This window comes from Oncorhynchus mykiss, chromosome 1 (assembly GCF_013265735.2).
Source record: "Oncorhynchus mykiss isolate Arlee chromosome 1, USDA_OmykA_1.1, whole genome shotgun sequence".
Classification (NCBI taxonomy): Eukaryota; Metazoa; Chordata; class Actinopteri; order Salmoniformes; family Salmonidae; genus Oncorhynchus; species Oncorhynchus mykiss.
Window position 1 is genome coordinate 16,113,591 of NC_048565.1, and position 23,238 is coordinate 16,136,828.

Consider the following 23,238-nt stretch of genomic DNA (forward strand, 5'->3'; position numbering starts at 1 on the left):
GTTTTGTATATTCAGTGTATGTGTTCCTTTGTGAGTGGATACATTCATTTGAATGCATGAGTATGTGTGTGACGTGCGAGTGTGCCTGCATGTGTGTGTGCGTGAGCGTACATGCCTGTGTGCCTGTTTAGCATAATCCTCAGTAATAAATCATAGTCAGTGTATTCCCTTAGGTGTTGTGGTGCTCATTTAGACTCCCAGTGACCATCCACAGCAATCTGTTATGTGCCTGGGGCCTCTCGCTCTCTCTCTCCCGCCCACTATAATAGCCCAGCTAGCCAACCACAACTCACATAATAACCCAGCAAATAACCATCTTTCCAAGGTGCAGTTGCTGTGCAGCTGTTGTCTAGTCTGCTGCACATGTACGTGTGTTTAGGATAAAGGACTGTAATAAAACAAATGGGGGAACGCACATGGTGCTGTTCCCAGACAAAACAAGGTGTCTACATTCTAGACAAAATACTGGTCTATTTGTTCTTTCATGTAGTTATTCTAGCCTATAGAAGTGACTAGGATAATGAGCACTGATGTGTATCATGGTAGCTGAGAGTTTTAGAATGAGAAAAATAGATGCTATTTGATGAGCTTTATACCCCCACACAGTCAACACTCTCAGCATTTACCATGAATATGATCTCCGTTAACAGTGGGGAAATTCCCTTTAAAGCTAGAATCTTTCATTTAAACAATAACAAAGCATTCTCCCCACTCCTGTTCTCTAAAAAGCTAAGGGAGGGGGTTGGCGAAATGTACCCACTCTTACATTCATAGACAGAGATATGGATGCAATGACTGACAATTCATGATATCAAATGTTTTGATATACAGTGTTTGTTTACATTTATGTTGTATACAAACATTGGCGAAAACAAGCTTAAATTCTGGGTTCTGATGGGGTATGACAGTTGAACTAAGTCCATGAGACATTTACAAGTTATATTCTTCAAGAATCAATGGGTAAATATCATAAATGATAAGTCAAAAAATGTATGTAGCAACTAAGGATTCTCGCTGGCGCATTGTTGGTATTTCAGTGTGCAGCACTAGAACACGTTGAATGAAGCCCAAATACAGCACATACTGTACTGAAGTTTTTGTGAGGAATTGATGATCCAACTTGTGATTGTCAGTTGGAGGGCTTTGGTGGACATTAAGAACCAAACATGCCTCAGATATACAACATTTGCCACACTAGTGCTTCACAGTTCAGTTACTAATGACAACTTTTAATGTATTTTTTTGGTTTACTGACAAAGTAGTACTTCCAACCTGACAATCATGTACATAACGTGCAGTAGTCCATCCACAGGAGTGTATTGATTTGTGTGCATGTTCACTTCGAAGCTTTCAACGATCAGCAAAAAGGAAACCGTCAACATTACCCATCCTATTTTACACATTCTGCCTCGTACTGCCGCTATTGCTTTGATAAAATGACTGTTCCCCTGATGGGACTTTCCTTATTGTAGTTTTGTTCTCGTATAACATGTCCAGTAAAAAATACACACGGTTTATGCTTTAAGTCAGTTTATGAGGCACTCTAGTAGCACTCTCAAAAGTAAGATCCATATGGAGAAGTTGAAATTGAAAAGCACTCCTTTACACAACTTACTTTCATTCAGTCCTGTCAGTATTCTACAACAGAAGAAGTTCAGGTTAAAATTGTTGTTGTTCTTCAGCTTTAGAGTTAAGATCAAGGTCTGAACTTTGTTGAGATGTGGCACCATCATTGGCCCCTATACATTCTGCTGAATACAGCAGAATATATATATATTTAAACATACTGTGCTTCTTCAACACAAACACACACCCATACACACAAACACCTGACCCACTTTCCCAAACACACAGACATACATGCTCAGAATCTACACATTAGCAATTAAGTATTAACAACAAAAAGTCCACAACATAGAGTCAATGCCATACCAACACTAGACAATCAGCCCATTGAGTAACAGGAATCATTGAAAGGAAGATGGAGTCAATGAAGATGTTGTAAATGTTTCAAAACTTCCTGGTTCAGCTCAGTTAATACGTTCTCCTTCAAACGTGTTTTTTGGTTTGTGTTGCGTGGTGGTGTTCTTCCCATTTTAATCTTTGAAAAGCTTCTTTGTGCTCCTGAAATGAAATACCTCAGCATCCCTTTTTGCACAGACCTGCTATGACACTCACCAGTTCCACATCCACTCAAGATGTATTCCTCCAGCTAGCATACATCATACACATGTAGGCTACCACCGTATTGCGGAACTCATTTGATAACATCACACAAAGTCTGAGAGCTGCATAGCAGCAGACCCCAGCTTGTCAGTCAAGGTTTTGTGGTTTGACTGTAAGGCTAATTAGTTAGTTAGTTAGTTAGTAAGACTAACTAGTTATTTAGTTAGTAAGAGAGTTAGTTAGTAACTACTCCTTATTCCTCCGGGCACCCTGTAGTTTTTTATAGTAGTTCTCCTGTCCAGTCTTGTTTTGAAATTGAACTAGGGTGGTCTTGCGTTGTAAAGTGGACTCTCGGCTTCGCCCGTCATGGAGGACCTCGGTGTGAGGAAGAGGCGGAGAGTGGAGCACTTCCTGGTCGCCGTCACCAGTGGAGGAGCAGGGCGAGATGGTCTGGTGCGGCCGGAAGCTGCCTCGAGCAGCGCTGCGGTTCAGGTTGTTTAGCTCGTAGGCGTCGCGAGGGTCGCTACCATCGGATGCGTCTCTCCACTTCCAGGGATTCCCATTGCCAGAGGAGGGCTGGGGGGCAGTGTGCACCACAGGGTGGTGGGGGGCGTGGGCGTCTACCGTGATAATGGCCGAATTGCGCTGGGCCTCCAAGGGCGGGCGGTAGTGGGGCGAGTCGGCGCTGGCCGTAGAGGAGGTGCAGGAGGAGGTGGAGGTGGTCTCGGAGGACTTGGGTGTGTCCCCCGAGGAGGAGGACTGGAGGAGGCCCTGCTGTTTGGACATTGCGATCACCTGCATGATGCGTGGCTGGTTAGGAGCCCCCCGAAGAGACCCGCTGCCACTGCTCTTCTCCGTGATGGACAGCCACTTGGCGCGGGTCAATGCGCTCTTGGGCGACACCGGCGGCGGACCTGTCTCTGGGATGTGGGGGGGTCTGGGGGTTGCCACCACCCTCACACCCCCCGGAGGTCCCACACTTATGGGGATTTGGCCGGTGGAAGCTCCACTGTTGGACTGCACCATAGATGGGTATAACGAGGCCTGTGGCCCCCCGTCCTCAGACACTTCCTCTTCCCCTTCGGAGCCCTCCTCACTGGCCTCCCGCTCTGCCTCATCTCTGAGACTCAGACCCCGCATCTCCATGGACTTCTGCTTCCACTCTGTCACCAGCTGCTGTGAGCGCATGGGGTCCATGGGCACCTGCACAGCCTTGAGCCTCCTCTTTACAGGCTGGGTGGGCTGCATCATGGAATCGTCGGGGGCCCCATTAGTGCCCATGCCCCCGTTCGCATTCATGCTAGCTCTGGGCAGCGTGTTGCTGAAGGTCACCATGGTCTGCTGACCCATGGGGCTGCGGGGTGCCAGGAGCTCCACGTCCACGCTGGCCCTCTTCAGGCTGCCCATGGAGGCTTTCTCGCGCTGCAGCGGACGCCCCATGCCTTCCAGCCGGTCCAGGGAGGGGGGCGCAGCGATCTCGTCAGCGCTCTCCGACGCTGAAGCTACACCTTTGTTGTAGACTGAATCGTGGCCCCGCTGGGTCAGAGCTCGTAGGGCGTCCTCCTTCTGGGGGGGCGGAGCTGGCTTGATGATGATGTCGTCGGAGGACCTGAAGTTGCCAACGGCGTGGAAAGCCTGGAAGAGAAGAAGAGAAGGTCTTGGTCGTCTGAAACTCCTCTCTGGGTACTCAGTATAATAGTCCCGTGGAAAGGCAATATCATTCACTCTCATTCGTCTGCCTGGGTATACTTCAACAGAACTGATGAGCTAGCTCTAACCCCCGCTCTCTATATCTCTGATAAGAGTGAGAGAACACAGGGACAAAGAGGAAATGAGAGAGGGAAAGAGATACAAGACAGAAAAGAGCTATGAGAAAGAAGGACATAAGAGTGAAAGAGCATGATAAGACAAATGGGTATGTAGAGTAGACCCTCCCATAGAAAGACAGAACGTCATGGAACAACACCTCCAGAATCTGTTCAAATAATCACCATTCAGGTGAAGGATGGAAAGACCGTATCTAAAATGGAGAGACAGAGGCAGAGAGAGGGAGAGAGAGGCAGAGAGAGAGAGAGGCAGAGAGAGGCAGAGAGAGAGAGAGAGGCAGAGAGAGGCAGAGAGAGGCAGAGAGAGAGAGAGGCAGAGAGAGGCAGAGAGAGGCAGAGAGAGAGAGAGAGGCAGAGAGAGGCAGAGAGAGGCAGAGAGAGAGAGAGAGGCAGAGAGAGGCAGAGAGAGGCAGAGAGAGAGAGAGAGGCAGAGAGAGAGAGAGAGGCAGAGAGAGGCAGAGAGAGAGAGAGAGGCAGAGAGAGGCAGAGAGAGGCAGAGAGAGGCAGAGAGAGAGAGAGAGACAGAGAGAGGCAGAGGCAGAGAGAGGCAGAGAGAGGCAGAGAGAGACAGAGGCAGAGAGAGGCAGAGAGAGAGAGAGAGGCAGAGGCAGAGAGGCAGAGAGAGGCAGAGGCAGAGAGAGGCAGAGGCAGAGAGAGACAGAGGCAGAGAGAGGCAGAGAGAGAGAGAGAGAGAGGCAGAGAGAGGCAGAGAAAGAGAGAGAGGCAGAGAGAGGCAGAGAGAGGCAGAGAGAGAGAGAGAGATATGATGGGTATGAAAGTGAACTCCATCCCGTCCTGAGGACAGTCTAATGATAGCAGAAAGCAAATGAGGGCGGGAGGAGTCAGAAACTTTAATGAGAGCAGGAGGAGTCAGAAACTTGAATGAGAGTGGGAGGAGTCAGAAACTTTAATGAGAGTGGGAGGAGTTAGAAACTTTAATGAGAGCAGGAAGAGTCAGAAACTTGAATGAGAGTGGGAGGAGTCAGAAACTTTAATGAGAGTGGGAGGAGTTAGAAACTTTAATGAGAGCAGGAGGAGTCAGAAACTTGAATGAGAGTGGGAGGAGTCAGAAACTTAAATGAGAGCGGGAGTATTCAGAAACTTTAATGAGAGCAGTAATCTAGAGATATCAAAGAGCCTAGCGTTAAACGGCAGGTATGCCATTTAAGTGGGGGAGGGAGAGATGGTATGCAGTACAGTTTGATTGGCTAAAATCCTACACCAGTGTCTGGCAAATAACACTGTCCTCTCCTGTGCTCAAATCAAAATCAAATCAAATTTATTTATATAGCCCTTCGTACATCAGCTGATATCTCAAAGTGCTGTACAGAAACCCAGCCTAAAACCCCAAACAGCAAGCAATGCAGGTGTAGAAGCACGCCTCGAATTAAATCACAGAACGGCTACTATAGAAGTAGTAGGTAGACTTCCCTCACATCTACCTTTCAGAAATATATGCGCACATGAATAGCCCTTTGTATATCAGCTTAGGTAGAATCCTTAAATTCCTTATTCCTAAATGTTTTAATCACCTGTCAATCCTGCCCTGCAGATAAAAAAAAAAACATTTACAGAAATAAATAGTCATTTGCATCATCACGATCAAACATATAAATGTTATATATATTATAGAAGTCAAGATAGATTTCAATGGAAGTCAGGTCATACCAGGTAGGCAGCGATGCCGGCCCCTATGAGGAAGCCCACATAGACGTCGATGGGGTGGCTGCGGTGCTGGGTGATCTGGGTCAGTCCGGTTAGTGCTGCAGCGATGGCAAACGCAAACACCAACACTGGCTTTAGCAGCTTGGTGCTGTCTGAGATGGTTGAGTTGAAGTACATCTGCAAGAAGAGAGAAATGGAGAAAATAAATGGTGAGATATTACAAAAGAAAAACTCAATACATTTCATTCATCTATGAAGATGATGTACAGTTACATTTGGTTTCTGCTTATAAACTGCATTATGACATGCCTTGTTAACTATTAATAACCTGAACAGGCTTCTACACGTTTTCACTTTATTCAATCCACATAATTTAAGCTCTGTGATAATATTTTAAGCGGTTTATAAGCAAACCTTTCTATTTAAGAGTTACCAAATATATATGTGGGAAAACCCAGTGTGTTTGGCACAGTACGCTAAGCTCTTCCTTAAAATAAACAGTGGGGACAGATTTGCCCCAAGGATTTGTGCATTGAGAATCTGGTGTGACTACTTTGGCTACGATACCATTTATATTCACAAGCAATTTTAGCCCAATGTCCTAATTTGTGGCTTATCAAATTCTATTGTACTTGACCTGCCACTGAATAAAGCATTAAAAAGAGCCAAAGACAATATCTGGGGGGACGTTTGCTTATCAATACTTCAACAGCGTTCTCTGCACATTTAATCAATAAACTAGATTATCATGTTCTGTCGCAGTTTGGGTTTTCAGTTGACTTAAAGCGACAGACTTTTTTTTCTCTCCAGTTGAGTCATGCTGGCCAATAGGGAAACACTGCCTCAGCAAATTTCACCTGGCCCAAGCAATACAGTCTAGGCAATAACCCTGCTCTGAACTGAAAATGTTAGAGGAAATGTTACTGATAGTCTGTAGAGCATTTACAGATGGACTATCCAAATAAAGTTTTACCGATGCCACTGATTACTAGCTTCCTGACTGTGTATTCGTCCCAGGAGGTGTACTTACTGATATGTACACAGCAGCAAATGCAGACAGGGTTGCATGCTGGGAGGGAAAGGTTTTCCTGTCAAGAAACAGAAAATGTGTTAGCCTTGAGACGAAATGCTAGAAAAGCAGAAAGACAGACACCGTATGTCACACAGCTTTGATCATAACTTGAAAGGGGAGAGAACAGCGCCAGTGTGGCGTAACGAATAAAGATCACACCTGCACATTGCTACAATGCAGGTTAGTGTTGGGGTGTTGTGTGCTATATCTGTCTAAACATACCTCCCTGTTTATCTGTCTATGACTGGCCAAAATGGTGTCCTTACTAATGCCACCTTTATAATCCCTTAGCCTACCTAAGACTGAATAAGAATGGATAATCTACTTGAAAGCAACATGGAGGAAAGTACAACTTTGGCTTTCACCTACTTTGGCTTTCACCTACCCAGTCAGTTTAGATCAGTGGTCCAGAGAGGAAGAAAACATGAAAATTTGTTTTTTTCAGGAGTATTAGGACACATCCCCCACCAGAGAAAATAAGATGGTCTGTCCAAGGCTGCATTCCAATACTTTGAAATTATTTTCTGTCCTCATCTCCACTGAACCAATGAATCAGTATTCCTTTAAGGTTCATGTTTTGCTCTGTAAGTGTAACTGAATGTACAAGTAGTTGATCTTAAGTAAACAATGTCCTTGAAAACCCATTAAATTCATATTCACCCTTCATTTTTTTAGCTTCTCTTTTTCCCTTGCTGTGTTTAGTTTGCCTCATGAGATGTGGACACACAAGAGCTATAGTATCTTCCCATAACCACTCTAGCAACCACTCTAGCAATATTGGAACAGAACCTTAATTCTTCCTGGTTCAGGTGATTGTGGCCAGGGAAATAATTGCTGTATTTTGAATGGTACTGTAATTTCATCCCACACAATCTGTGCTGTACTGTATTTTTAGATCGCTAAAAACGTTTTGACCACTAGTGGGTGCATGGTATTGTTGTTTCTGGCTCATTAACATATTTTGAGGCTTGTCTTGTATGAGGCTATATTTGTTGCACCTGTTAGTGAGAGTGCTGTACAAAGTTAACCGGTGTGTGGTAGTTGTGTCCCTTCAAAGTGGGGAAAGGGGACAGATTAAACCTTTAATGGTTGCCAATGGTTTTGCCATGTAGTCTCTGTTAGAAGCATTTGTTAAGTGGAGCACCACATGTTTATTGATATGCTGTAATGTGCAAACACGTTACATAGCAGCCGACCTGCTTGCACCAATCCCATGTAATTACAGCAAAATACTGTGAAATACAAACCCCAATCATCCATCCATTCATTACGATTACGGTAGCATTTACTTTGTTACAGTATACTACAGTCAATTCTACAGTATTGTACTGGGTGTTATTACACACCACTTGCTTTGATACTGTATGGATTAGAGTAGGTGTACTGCATTATGAAATACAGCAACTGACTTTCCAATGAGCTGCCTGTAAATTACTGTCAAATTCAATACAGCCCCTTTACAGTGTATGTCATGTTATGTAATGCAGCTACCTGGCAGAGAGGATGGCGTGCTGGTCGTGGCTGGAGCAGATGTCCTTGGTGATGTAGGGGTTTTTGTCACATGCCACACCTGGCTGAGTGTAGTTGGGCTTACACACGGTCAGAAAGAAGGGGGAGTGATAGCCTGTGGCCAACTGGATCACATCAGTTACTAGAGCTGTGGCACACAGCCCAAACACATGGACGCCTAGAGAGACAGGGAGAAGGGGAGAGAGAGTAAGGGAGTGAAAAGGAGAGGAGGGTGAGTGAGAGAGCAGTGATGTAGGGAGAGAGGGAGAGCAGTGACGTGGGGGAGAGGGAGAGCAGTGATGTGGGGAGAGAGGGAGAGCAGTGATGTGGGGAGAGAGGGAGAGCAGTGACGTGGGGGGAGAGGGAGAGCAGTGATGTGGGGAGAGAGGGAGAGCAGTGATGTGGGGGGAGAGCAGTGATGTGGGGAGAGAGGGAGAGCAGTGATGTGGGGAGAGAGGGAGAGCAGTGATGTGGGGAGAGAGGGAGAGCAGTGATGTGGGGGGAGAGCAGTGATGTGGGGAGAGAGGGAGAGCAGTGATGTGAGGAGAGAGGGAGAGCAGTGACATGGGGGGAGAGCAGTGATGTGGGGAGAGAGGGAGAGCAGTGATGTGGGGAGAGAGGGAGAGCAGTGATGTGGGGGGAGAGCAGTGATGTGGGGAGAGAGGGAGAGCAGTGATGTGGGGGGAGAGCAGTGATGTGGGAGAGAGGGAAAGCAGTGATGTGGGGAGAGAGGGAGAGCAGTGATGTGGGGGGAGAGGGAGAGCAGTGATGTGGGGAGAGAGGGAGAGCAGTGATGTGGGGAGAGAGGGAGAGCAGTGATGTGGGGGGAGAGCAGTGATGTGGGGAGAGGGAGAGCAGTGACATGGGAGAAAGGGAGAGGGAGAGCAGTGACATGGGAGAAAGGGAGAGGGAGAGCAGTGACGTGGGGAGAGGGAGAGCAGTGACATGGGGAGAGGGAGAGCAGTGACATGGGGAGAGGGAGAGCAGTGACGTGGGGAGAGGGAGAACAGTGACATGGGGAGAGGGAGAGCAGTGACATGGGGGAAAGGGATAGCAGTGACATGGGAGAAAGGGAGAGCAGTGACGTGGGGAGAGTGAGAGCAGTGACATGGGGAGAGGGAGAGCAGTGACATGGGGAGCAGGAGAGCAGTGACATGGGGAGAGCGAAAGCAGTGACGTGGGGGAGGGAGAACAGTGACATGGGGAGAGGCAAAGCAGTGACATGGGGAGAGGGAGAGCAGTGACGTGGGGAGATAGGGAGAGCAGTGATGTGGGGGGAGAGGGAGAGCAGTGATGTGGGGAGAGAGGGAGAGCAGTGATGTGGGGAGAGAGGGAGAGCAGTGATGTGGGGGGAGAGCAGTGATGTGGGGAGAGGGAGAGCAGAGACATGGGAGAAAGGGAGAGGGAGAGCAGTGACATGGGAGAAAGGGAGAGGGAGAGCAGTGACGTGGGGAGAGGGAGAGCAGTGACATGGGGAGAGGGAGAGCAGTGACATGGGGAGAGGGAGAGCAGTGACGTGGGGAGAGGGAGAACAGTGACATGGGGAGAGGGAGAGCAGTGACATGGGGAGAGGGAGAGCAGTGACGTGGGGAGAGGGAGAACAGTGACATGGGGAGAGGGAGAGCAGTGACATGGGAGAAAGGGATAGCAGTGACATGGGAGAAAGGGAGAGCAGTGACGTGAGGAGAGGGAGAGCAGTGACATGGGGAGAGGGAGAGCAGTGACATGGGGAGCAGGAGAGCAGTGACATGGGGAGAGGGAGAGCAGTGACGTGGGGAGAGGGAGAACAGTGACATGGGGAGAGGGAGAGCAGTGACATGGGGAGAGAGGGAGAGCAGTGACATGGGGAGAGAGCGAAAGCAGTGATGTGGGGGGAGAGCAGTGATGTGGGGAGAGAGGGAGAGCAGTGATGTGGGGAGAGAGGGAGAGCAGTGATGTGGGGGGAGAGCAGTGATGTGGGGAGAGAGGGAGAGCAGTGATGTGGGGAGAGAGGGAGAGCAGTGATGTGGGGGGAGAGGGAGAGCAGTGATGTGGGGAGAGAGGGAGAGCAGTGATGTGGGGAGAGAGGGAGAGCAGTGATGTGGGGGGAGAGCAGTGATGTGGGGAGAGGGAGAGCAGTGACATGGGAGCAAGGGAGAAGGAGAGCAGTGACATGGGAGAAAGGGAGAGGGAGAGCAGTGACGTGGGGAGAGGGAGAGCAGTGACATGGGGAGAGGGAGAGCAGTGACGTGGGGAGAGGGAGAACAGTGACATGGGGAGAGGGAGAACAGTGACATGGGAAGAGGGAGAGCAGTGACATGGGAGAAAGGGATAGCAGTGACATGGGAGAAAGGGAGAGCAGTGACGTGGGGAGAGGGAGAGCAGTGACATGGGGAGAGGGAGAGCAGTGACATGGGGAGAGGTAGAGCAGTGACATGGGTTAGATAGTGAAAGCAGTGACGTGGGGGAGGGAGAACAGTGACATGGGGAGAGGGAAAGCAGTGACATGGGGAGAGGGAAAGCAGTGAGTTGGGGAGAGGGAAAGCAATGAGTTGGGGAGAGGGAAAGCAGTTAGTTGGGGAAAGGGAAAGCAGTGACATGGGGAGAGAGGGAAAGCAGTGACATGGGGAGAGGGAAAGCAGTGACATGGGGAGAGGGAAAGCAGTGACATGGGGAGAGGGAAAGCAGTGAGTTGGGGAGAGGGAGAGCAGTGAAGACGAGAAAACAAGAAGGGGAAATAAAGAAAGAGTGAGTCATTGTCACACTGGAGAAATCCAGGAACAGGCCACATTCATTTGACACTGAGTGGAACCATACCTACGAAGCGCACCGTTCGCCGTAGGAAGGAGTTAAAGTTGCACCCGCCGGCGTTGATGCTGCCCTCCACCCCAGGGCGGATCTTAAGGTGTGACTGCATGCAGTAGACCAGGCCCTCCCCTATCATTATCTGACCAGATGACAACACACAGTCAGAGATATAAAAACATTTAATGACCACGTACTAGTCGACACATTTCTACTTGACAATCATGCTCAACCCTAGAGAGAATGGGCTATTTGAGAAAACAATATTTGGTTTGTGGTTTTGAGAAATGTTTGTCTCATGTTCTGTGGTCTGATTTGAATGTAGGCCTATATGCATATTCACGGCTATATTATGGTGTAGTTTGAACGGTTTACATTTCAGACATTTAGCAGACACTCTAGAGCAACTTACATGAGTAATTAGGGTTAAGTGCCTTGCTAAAGGGCACATTGACAGATTTTGCACCTAGTCAGCTCAGTGATTCGAACCAGCAACCTTTCGGTTACTGACCCAACGCTCTTAACCACTAGGCTTTCTACCGCTGGTTTCAATGCCTTCATACATTCTACACTATTGAGTTTTTATGGCATGAGTACATGCAGTTTGAGTGTATAATGGCTTCATTATACATAGAGTGTATCACATAGGCCATTGTTTCCTACCTCCAGTCCTCCAGCAACCCCAATGGTACATATTGTTGTTGTGGCCCCAGACAAGCACACTAAATTGTACTTGTCAACTAATCATCAAACCCTTGACAAGTTAAATCAGGTTTTTTAGTCCAGGGCTACAACAAAAATGTGTGCTGTTGGGGGTACTTGAGGGAAACACTGACATAGGCCAAACGTGGGTATGTTTATAGGGCTTCTCGTGCGTGCGTGTGTGTGTGTGTGCCTGCACTCGTGCAAGTGTGTTTAGAGGGGTGTCCTCACCGAGGCGGCCGGCCCAGCGAAGGCCAGGCTGAGCAGCATGAGTAGAGGGATGAGCTCGTCTCCACCGTCCACGTAGGGCATGCTCAGCGTGCGGTCATGGCAACGGAAACCCACCTGGGCCGGGTGGAGCAGGTCCGTCAGCTCCAAGAAGTAGAGCGACACCATAAAAGAAGCCACAATGGGCAGCTGGGAAACAGGACGTTGAAGTGTATGTCAAAGGTTGTTGTCAGACTTGTCACTTTATTAGCTACTATTAACCCTAACCGTGAATATTCTATACAGAACTTCTGCCTCTCGCTCTTTGCGTATGCAACTTGTCTGAAAGTAGTTGAGATGAGTTGAACAATTGACAAACAAACACGGACCATCATGAATGCGTATTCGTTTTCATCTGTTTACATAGTCTCTATGTGGCCACAACCTTCCCTATGAAGTCCTATCAGATCAGAGGTAATGAAGGATAGAAAACAAGGTATTTTAAGACTACTGGGACGCATCTACAATGGTTGCATATAGATAGTTACTAATTCAATGTCTATGAATGAGGCTCAGACTGTTTAAAAGATGTGAGCTGAAATGATACGAAAGCAGCTCATCCTCAGCTACAGGTCATCCAGATGTGTTTTCTCTCACTTCAGCTGCAGCATATTGATTCATAATCATCCACCCAAGAGAAAGGCAAAGCACAAGACAAATATCTGGTGTTTGCGAGTTCATTCATTCATTCACACACTCATTCATTCAGATACAACCAAAGATTATCACCGTAACATGTTAAATAACACAGTTCCTCAAAATATGCAATTATCATAATGTTTATATATCTACCCACCTCTACAAAATAGAAGCAAGGCAACAACGTCAAGCTGTCTTTGGGTTGTGTCTTCTTGGGCTTTGGGTCTCTTGTAGTCATCATTGTGACGTCTGTGGACAAACCTGAAAGAACGCATAGTTGAAGTTCTAATAAAATAATAGTACTGAATGAGCTCAGTGACATCTCTTTTCTATTTTAATATGAACATTTTTTGACATGTATTTATTTATTAATGTATGTATTTATTTAATCCATTAAAATGGAAAACAGATGGTCCTGATGATAAATGGTAAAACATGTTAATGTTCGTGATAATGAATGACATGTCAAAACTCCTGGGGTGCACAACTCAAACTCAAGTAAGTTCCGGAGTATTGCTGGTTTTTGTTTCTGTCTGGTATTTATTGATCAATTAATCTTACTGGTCAGCTGGAGAGTGCACACACCTTGTTCCAGATATAAATCAGTCACTGGTTAAAAGCCCAAAACCAACAGGATAATCAGCAGCCAACAATAATCTATATTCATTGCTTGAGCATATGGCTTACAGGTAATTATTATTATTAAATGTAACCTTTATTTAACTAGGCAAGTCAATTAAGAACAAATTCTTATTTACAATGAAGGCCTACCCCGGCCAAACCCGGACGACACTGGGCCAATTGTGTGCCGACCTATGGGACTCCCAATCACAGATTCAAACCAGGGACTGTAGTGACGCCTCTTGCAATGAGATGCAGTGCCTTAGACCGCTGTGCCATTCGGGAGCCTACTTGTATAAACCAAATTTGCCAGTGAGAGGACACACATTGAAAGTGGTTGATTCATTATTATAGCCCACACATACCTTGATAGGGCTATTATGGGACTGACCCATACCTATGGAGAGGATAATGCCAAAGTAACTAGTGCTGACTTTGGCCCAACCACACACACAGCCAGCCTCCCTGGCACCCGAGCATACAGGTGAGAAGCCATGCCTGGAACAAGCTCTCTCTACTGGTACTGTAGCTCAAACTGTTAAGCTTCTCTGCTAGCTGCTATTCATGCTAACCAGCAGGAGATAACTTCAGGTGCTACATCTGTTTGGAAACGCACTGTTGTTAATACCCATCTCGATGTGGGTACTGATGAATAGCAAAATAATTATAGTGATTTTCTCATTTTCTCATCCAGTATGGGAATATTCACAAAACATAAGGCCATAGAGAGTGTATTGATTCAATAAAGTGATAACACAAAGTTTTCAAACCTCAACAGCAGTGTAATGTAGTTGTGGAAGTAGTTGTAGTTATTCCACCATATGTTGTGGAATATTGAGACATATCTTCTTATTTTGTTTTTCTTAGCCTTTATTTAACTAGGCAAGTCAGATAGGAACAAATTCTTATTTACAATGACGGCCTACCCCTGCCAAACCCTAACGACGACGCTGGGCCAATTGTTTGACGCTCTATCGGACGCTCTACTCACTCACGGCTGGTTGTGATACAGCCTGGAATAAAACCAGGGTCTCTAGTGATGCCTCTAGCACTGAGATGCAGTGCCTTAGACTGCTACGCCATTCGGGAGCCTCCAGTACATGGCGTGGGACATAGAGTCTTCTTGACATAAGACCACTTTGAGGCCTGAAAAGATCTGACTGACGTTGATATTTAAGGATCAAAATTGGAAAACCAAATACGAAATATTTTTAAATATAACCCCATCAATTTATCTAAATGGAATATGGAAATATGATGGTTTTATGGTGAATTACAGCTCCTGGGCAATGGTATTTTTTTAAAGCCACTGAATAAGGGCTATATAATACATTTATGAGTAATTTATAACACTAAAATAAACCGGGTGGTTCGAGCTCTGGATGCTGATTGGCTGAAAGCAGTGGTATAAGAAGTGGTATATGACCAATATACCGTGGCTAAGGGCTGTTCTTAAGCACGACGCAACGCGGAGTGCCTGGATACAGCCTTTAGCTGTGGTATATTGGCCATATACCAAAAACACCCAAGGCCATTATAAACTGGGTACCAACGTAATTAGAACAGTAAAAAGTTATTTTGTGTCATACCCGTGGTATACCCCTCCTGCTTTATTGTTTAAATAAGCACTGCACATTTACAAACGCTATTCTACGGATTGAATTGGGTATGCAGTGATATACAAACTTGCAATTGACAGAATGTAGCATTATGTACAGTGTAGACATCAATTATGAATGGTGTATGAATATGTTATGTAGTCCCAAAGAAAGTGCTTCCTTGAAAATATGTAGATGCTCCTTCGCTTGTGCATGGAAAATGCAAGTCCTTTGCTTGTGCAAAAAACACAAGTTGTTTGCTTGTGTAAGAAAAATGCAAGTCCTTTGCTTGTGTAAGAAAAATGCAAGTCCTTTGCTGGTCAGTGGTGTGTGTGTGTGTGTGTGTTTGTGTGTGTGTGTGTGTGTGTGTGTGTGTGTGTGTGTGTGTGTGTGTGTGTGTGTGTGTGTGTGTGTGTGTGTGTGTGTGTGTGTGTGTGTGTGTGTGTGTGTGTGTGTGTGTGTAACCTTCATTTAACTAGGCAAGTCAGTTAAGAACAAATTCTTATTTACAATGACGGCCTATCCAAGCCAAACCAAACCAAACCAAGCCAAAGACTGTGGGCCAATTGTGCGCTGCCCTATGGGACTCCAATCACGGCCGGATGTGATACAGCCTGGATTTGCACCAGGGACTGTAGTGACGCCTCTTGCACTGAGATGCAGTGCCTTAGACCGCTGCATCCATGCTTAAAAGGGTGCTAAAATGTTAAATATCGGTTATCGGTATCATTTTATTTTGGCAAAGAAAATATTGGATATCGGTATTGGCCAAAAATGTAATTTCGATGCATCACTAGTAATACTACTTAATTGATTATTAACTTCATAGATCATTAGGTAGAGACAGACAGACAGACAGACAGACAGACAGACATAAAAATACATGACCAAAAGTATGTGGACACCTGCTCATCGAACATTTCATTCCAAAATCATGGGCATTAATATGGAGTTGTTCCCACCTTTGCAGCTATAACAGCATCCACTCTTCTGGGAAGGCTTTCCAATAGATGTAGGAACATTTCAGCAGGGACTTTCTTACATTCAGCCACAAGAGCATTAGAGAGGTTGGAAACTAGGCCTGGGTGATTAGGCCTGGCTCGCAGTCGGCGTTCCAATTCATCCCAAAGGTGTTCGATGGGGTTGAGGTCAGGGCTCTGTGCAGGCCAGTCAAGTTCTTGCACACCGATCTCGACAAACCATTTCTGCATGGAACTCGCTTTGTGCACGGGGCATTGTCATGCTGAAACAGGAAAGGGCCTTCCCTAAACTGTTGCCAACTGTTTCCACAATGTTGGAAGCACAGAATTGTTCAGAATGTTCAGAATGGCGCTGGAGTGGATGGCTGCCGTTTTACGGGCTCCTAACCAACTGTGCTTTTTTGTTCGTTTTTTCACGTTGTTTGTAACTTATTTTTCTACTTATTTTGTACATAATGTTGCTGCTACCATCTCCTGTGATCAAATATAACTTATGGATATCAGGACAGCAATTACTCACCTCGAACTGGAAGAAGATTTTTTCTTTAACGAGTCCGACGCAAAGGATATACTGCTTTCTCGAGACCAGTCCCAAGTCCCTGTCATGTGCGTGAATAAAAAGGGGGCAGAGGTCGGGCTGCTTTCTGAGAATTCGTAGACGAGTGCCATCCGTTCTATTGGCCAAAGTGCAATCATTGGAAAATAAAATGGATGATCTACGATTAAGATTATCCTACCAACGGGATATTAAAAACTGTAATATCTTATGTTTCACAGAGTTGTGGATAAACGACGACATGGATAACATGGAGCTGGAAGGATTTTCCATGCATCGGCAGGACAGAGAAGCTATGCCTAGTAAAACGAGGGGCGGGGGTGTGTGTCTATTTGTCAATAACAACTCTACCAAGAGAGTTCTCATCTTTAATGCAGGCAAACATAAATCTGTTTTTCCTCATTTCAACCAGCATGTCACATGTGCAACCAGAGGGGAAAAAACGTGAGACTTTATCTTTACTCCACACACAGAGATACGTACAAAGCTCTCCCCAGCCCTCCATTTGGTACATCTGACCATAATTCTATCCTCCTGATTCCTGCTTACAATCAAAAGCAGGAAGTACCAGTGACTTATCTCAATACGGAAGTGGTCAGATGATTTGGATGCTATGCTACAGGACTGTTATGCTAGAACAGACTGGAATTTGTTCCGGGATTCATCCAATGCCCTCACTCATCGGCTTCATCAGTGTCGAGAGTTTTGAGTTCCTTGGGGTCTACATCACCAACGAACTATCATGGTCCAAACACACCAAAGCAGTCGTGAAGAGGGCACGACAACAACTTTTCCCCCTCAGGAGACTGAAAAGATATGGCATGAGTCCCCAGATCCTCAAAAAGTTATACAGCTGCACCTTAGAGAGCATCCTGACAGGTTGCATCACTGTCTGGTATGGCAACTGCTCGGCATCTGACCGTAAGGCACTACAGAGGGTAGTGCGTACAGCCCAGTACATCACTGAGGCCAAGCTTTCTGCCATCCAGGACCTATGTACTAGGCGGTGTCAGAGGAAAGACCCAAAAATTGTCAGACTCCAGTCACCCAAGTCACAGACTGTTCTCTCTGCTACCGCATGGCAAGCGGTACCGGAGCACCAAGTCTAGGACCAAAAGGCTCCTTAACAGCTTCTACCACCCACCAATTTGTTTTTTACACTGCTCCTACTCACTGTTTATTATCTATGCATAGTCAGTTACCTCGTACCTCGACTAACCTGTACCCCCGCACATTGACTCGGTACCGGTACCCCCCTGTACTGTATATAGCCTCATTATTGATATTTTATTGTGTTACATTTTACAATTTTTTACTTTAGTTTATTTGGTAAATATTTTCTTAACTCTTTCTTGAACTGCACTGTTGGTTAAGGGCTTGTAAGTAAGCATTTCACGGTAAGGTGACACCTACACCTGTTGTATTCTGCACATGAGACAAATACAGTTTGATTTGATTTGAATCATCTAGAATGTCATTGTGTGCTGTAGCGTTAAGATTTCCTTTAACTGGAACTAACGGGCCTAACTCGAACCATGAAAAACCGCCCCAGACCATTATTCGTCCTCCACCAAACTTTAAAGTTGGCACTGCGCATTGGGGCAGGTAGTGTTCTCCTGGCATCCGCCAAGCCCAGATTTGTCCGTCGGACTGCCAGATTGTGAATCGCGATTCATCACTCCAGAAAACACATCTCCAGCCAACGCTTGGCAGTGTACATGGTGATTTTAGGCTTGTGTGCGGCTGCTCGGTCATGGAAACCCATTTCATGAAGCTCCCGACTAATAGTTATTGTACTGATGTTGCTTCCAGAGGCAGTTTGGAACTCGGTAGTTAGGGTTGCAACCGAGAACAGATGATTTTTACGCACTACGCACTTCAGCACTCAGTGGTCCCGTTCAGTGAGCTTGTGTGGCTTACAACTTCGCGGCTGAGCTGTTGTTGCTCCTAGACGTTTCCATGTCACAATAACAGCACTTACAGTTGACAGGGGCAGCTCTGGCAGAGCAGAAATTTGACTAACTGACTTGTTGGAAAGGTGGCATCCTATGATGGTGCCACGTTAAGTCACTAAGCTCTTCAGTAAAGCCAATCTACTGCCAGTGTTTGTTTATGGAGATTGCATGGCTGTGTGCTCAATTTTTTATACAGGGCAATGGGTGTGGCTGAAATAGCTGAATCCACTCATTTGAAGGGGTGTCCATATACAGTGCCCTTGGAAAATATTCAGACCCTTTGACTTTTTCCACATTTTGTTACGTTACAGCCTTATTCAAACATGGATTCCGTTTTTTTAAATCCTCAGCCATCTACACACAATACCCCATGACGACAAAGCAAAAATAAGTTTAGAAATCTTTGCCAATGCATTAAAAATACAAAACATAAATACCTTGAGATGTTTCTACAACTTGATTGGAGTCCACCTGTGGTAAATTAAATTGATTGGACATGATTTGGAAAGGCACACACCTGTCTATATAAGGTCCCACAGTTGGCAGTGCATGTCAGTGTAAAAACCAAGCAAGGAAGTTGAAGGAATTGTCCGTAGAGCTCCAAGACAGGATTGTGTCGAGGCACAGATTTAGGGAAGGGTACCAAAAATATTCTGCAGCATTGAAGGTCCCCAAGAACACAGTGGCCTCCATCATTTTTAAATGGAAGAAGTTTGGAACCACCAAGACTCTTCCTAGAGCTGGCCAAACTGACCAATCAGGGGAAAGAAGGGCCTTGGTCAGGGAGGTGACCAAGAACCCGAGAGCTTTAGAGTTTCTCTGTGGAAATGGGAGAACCTTTCAGAATGTCAACAATCTCTGCAGCACTCCACCAATCAGGTGTTTATGGTAGAGTGGCCAGACGGAAGCCACTACTTGGTAAAAGGCACATCACAAACTGCTTGGAGTTTGCCAAAAGACACCTAAAGACTCTCAGACCATGAGAAACAAGATTCTCTGGTCTGATGAAACCAAGATGGAACTGTTTGTCCTAAATGCCAAGCGTCACGTCTGGATGAAACCTGGCACCATCCCTACAGTGAAACATGGTGGTGGCAGCATCATGCTGTGGGGATGTTTTGCAGGGGCAGGGACTGGGAGACAAGTCAGGATCGAGGCAAAGATGAACAGAGAAAATTACAGAGTGATCCTTGATGAAAACCTGCTCCAGAACACTCAGACTGCGGCGAAGGTTCACCTTCCAACAGGACAACGACCCTAAGCACACAACCAAGACAACACAGGAGTGGCTTTGGGACAAGTCTCTGAATGTCCTTGAGTGGCCCAGTCAGAGCCCGGACTTGAACCTGATCGAACATCTCTGGAGAGACCTGAAAATAGCTGTGCAGCAACGCTCCCCATCCAACCTGACAGAGCTTGAGAGAATCTGCAGAGAAGAATGGGAGAAACTCCTCAAACACAGGTGTGCCAAGCTTGTAGCGTCATACCCAAGAAGACTCAATGCTGTAATTGCTGCCAGAGGTGCTTCAACAAAGTACTGAGTAAAGGGTCTGAAGAATTATGTAAATTTATTATCAAAGTTTTTATTTTCAACAAATTAGCAAGAATTTAAATCCAGTTTAGAATAAGGTTGTAACGTAACAAAATGTGGAAAAAGTCCAGGGGTCTGAATCCTTTCCGAAGGAGCTGTACTTTTGTTTATATAGTGTAGTTAGTGCAGCAATAAAAATGGTTGAGTGTGTTGAAAGGGTAGGGGAGAATGGAAAGGGAGGGAGTGTCTTAAACAAGCTGAGGTCTGTCTATGTCTGTGGTCAGAGAACCAGCTTGACAGCCAGCGAGAGGGTTTGAATGGGGAGTATTTTTAATTAAACAGGGTGGATTAGAAAATGGCCATCCTCACTGGGTCTATTGTTGCACTCAAGTGGGAGTGAAGATGGTCCCTCAGTCTAGGACAGAAAGCGAGTCATTTTCACACGTCCTCCACACTGTTTGTGTGGAGTGCTGTGGGCAATGCTGGCCTTGCTCAAGAGAAAAACAACACTTTCTACACAATGGTGGGCACGCCTTTTGGAGGCTGAAATCAGGGTTTCCAACACCTTATTAGGCAGAAAGGAAAGAATGTAAATTAGGTTTGATTTTAAAGTATTGTTAAACATATGTTTTGGGGACAGTTCAAATCAACTTTTATTTGACACATGCTTCGTAACAACAGGTGTAGACCAACAGTGAAATGCTTATTTACGGGCTTTTCCCAACAATGCAGAGAGAAAATAAATAAAAAATTGTTTAAAAAAAAAGTGAAAATAGATATACTAATAATAACACAAGGAAAATAATTAAAAAACGAATAACACAAGGAATAAATTCTCGATGAGTAACAATAACCTGGCTATATACACAGAGTACCAGTACCGAGTCGATGTGCAGGGGCACAAGGTCATTGAGGTAGATATGTACATATAGGTAGGGATAAAGTGACTAGGCAACGGGATAGATAACAGCTGCATATGTGATGGGTCAAAAGAGATTAGTCCAAAAAGGGTCAATGCAGATATTCCGGGTAGCTATTGGTTAACTATTTAACAAACTATTTAGCAGTCTTATAGCTCGAACTGGAAGCAAATCAAATTTTATTTGTCACATACACGTGTTTAGCAGATGTTATTGCGGGTGTAGAGAAATGCTTGTGGGGTAGGAGCTTGGCCCCTGTGATGTTCCACCACACTCTTAGAAAAAAAGGTGCCATCTAGAACCTGAAAGGGTTCTTTGGCTGTCCCCAAAGGAGAACCCTTAGAATAACCCTTTTTGGTTCCAGATAGCACCCTTTCGGGTTCCATGTAGAATCTTTCCATAGATGGTTCTACATGGAACCCACAAGGGTTCTACCTGGAACCAAGAAATGGTTCTACCTGTGTTATCCTATGGGGACCTGTTTGGAACCCTTTTTTCTAAGAGTGCACCTACAACATACCAGTGTGTTGAGGTACACTGTTACTCTGCAATTTGACACTTGGTTTAATAAGAGGCAGGATTAGACTGATAAAGAGGATTAAGCCAGCTCAATGGTCCAAAATACACTAATTAAGTACTACAGTAATACTGCCTAACTGATTATTAACTTCGTAGATCAGTAGGCAGAGACAGACAGACAGACAGAGAGACAGGAAAACACAGGAAGACATTAACATATAGTTGGTGCAACAATAAAAATGGTTCCAAATGTATGTGTGCAGAAATGAGATCCTATGCGTGTTATAGAACGGGTGGTGCAAGCTATCAATTGAGAAAATTCAGAGATAAAACTGCGGCATTGATTTTTTATATTTTAATGTGTGCAAATTGTCAGCCATCCAAAACATAACGGGCGGTTTATGGCACAACGACAAAACGTGCTGCCTGGTATATGAATATAGGCAATAGCCTAGGATACCTCAAATCAATACGGGAATCGCATTATATATGAATCACTAGTTAGGACTATAACAACACATGGTTGAAAATAGCATGATCATGGATGATGATTGATTCACATACACTCAGAGAGAGCAACAATTAAAGCTTAGGCTATGCATATCACAATATTACGTTTTTTTTAAATCCATGAAGAAATGTAAAGCGTAACATCCGTGTAGGAGAATAATAAAGTCAAAAACTCACCTAGGCTATATCTATTAGCCTAATATATACATGCAAATAACAAATAGAAAATCAGCAAAAGTCGATTGATGACAGGTAGCACGAGGAATAGGTGTGATTGTAAAACTGTTCATATAATAAAACTATTACTGTACTCGAATTGCGCACAGTAGCTCCCTCAGTCATTTACTGTCAAATCGACTGCATCGCGTCTATAAAAAACACTGACAATGCACGTTTCATGGAATAAATAGTACACAGAGTTGTCTCACCTTAATTTGATAAATGGGAAATTCCTAATAAAATCCAATATCTTCTCTTTCCCCCGACCTTCAATGTTTCTCACAGCAACTCAGTCCATTTCACATTCTTCTTTCTGCTCACGTTTCTCACCGAGCGATCCCGAAGAAATTGTTTAGTAGCGCTGGTGCAGCTTTGGTGTGGAGTGAAAACGCACGATTTCCCCGACCTCGGGGGGCTTTTGACTTGGGCAAACCTGACGATTTAGCGAGAAACGCCGGTTCAAAGGGTTGCCTCGGATATTGTGGTCTTGCGTCTCGCCTTGACTAGATAGATGACAGATAACATTAAGAATTGATAACCTGTCTATTGACAACAGTGGTATTTCATCATAAGGAACTCGGGGCGAGCAATGATGCGTCTACTGCACAAATACATGAAAGCAGAAACGTGCAGGGGAGGGGTGTGTGTAGCCTTTTGTTTAGTGCATGTGTGTATGTTGCAGCATGTGAGTGGGTGTGAGAGAAAGACGGTTTCTCCCCCCAGCATAATTTAAAAGGACACATGGTGTCTGTCTGCCTTCATGCATGCTCTCTCTCACTCTCCCTTCTCTCTTTCTCAGTGCTTGACTTGGGCAGGAGCTCACCTGAGCAGAGTACTGGCACCTCAAATGTTCTACTGCTTGAGTTCCTGTTCCTCTTATAGAATGCTAGTTAAAAAGTATAGTGGAGCTCCTGCACCTAAATATACACATATACACAGGAAGCAAAATGAGTAGTGGCAGTAGCGTTGGACCAGTAATCTTTCTGCCCCTGAACAAGGCAGTTAACCCACTGCAAGCCCAGTAGGCGGTCATTGTGAATAAGAATTTGTCCTTAATGTACTTGCCTAGTTAAATAAAAAAAAGCTTTACACTCAAAGAACTTTGTTTGGGACCACAAACAGGCATCTGTGCAGCACGTCCATTTTTAAAGCTTCTCTCACTAATCAGGTAATTGCCAGAGACACTCACTGCCTTTCAA

General features: G+C 45.3%; 1 protein-coding gene across 1 annotated transcript; it reads right to left on the reverse strand.

The window, feature by feature from the left end:
* Nucleotides 1-1,201: 1,201 nt before the first annotated feature.
* Nucleotides 1,202-22,703, reverse strand: LOC110531327 (phospholipid phosphatase-related protein type 3). Its single transcript, XM_036952630.1, has 8 exons — nt 22,249-22,703; nt 12,788-12,891; nt 11,956-12,141; nt 11,035-11,164; nt 8,221-8,416; nt 6,688-6,745; nt 5,661-5,834; nt 1,202-3,801 (listed from the first exon to the last, which is right to left on the reverse strand). The coding sequence occupies exons 2-8, from the start codon at nt 12,869-12,871 to the stop codon at nt 2,413-2,415; spliced, it is 2,217 nt and encodes a 738-aa protein (XP_036808525.1). The 5' UTR covers nt 12,872-12,891; nt 22,249-22,703; the 3' UTR covers nt 1,202-2,412.
* Nucleotides 22,704-23,238: the final 535 nt, after the last annotated feature.

Bases quoted from the DNA above. Each gene is read 5' to 3' on its own strand.
- LOC110531327 (XM_036952630.1), bottom strand. From the start codon at position 12,871: ATGATGACTACAAGAGACCCAAAGCCCAAGAAGACACAACCCAAAGAC. The intron at 8,417-11,034 runs GTATGGTTCCAC...CTGTCTCTCTAG, and splicing joins GCGAACGGTGCGCTTCGTAG to GCGTCCATGTGTTTGGGCTG. The intron at 3,802-5,660 runs GTATGACCTGAC...CTTCTCTTCCAG, and splicing joins CCGGCATCGCTGCCTACCTG to GCTTTCCACGCCGTTGGCAA.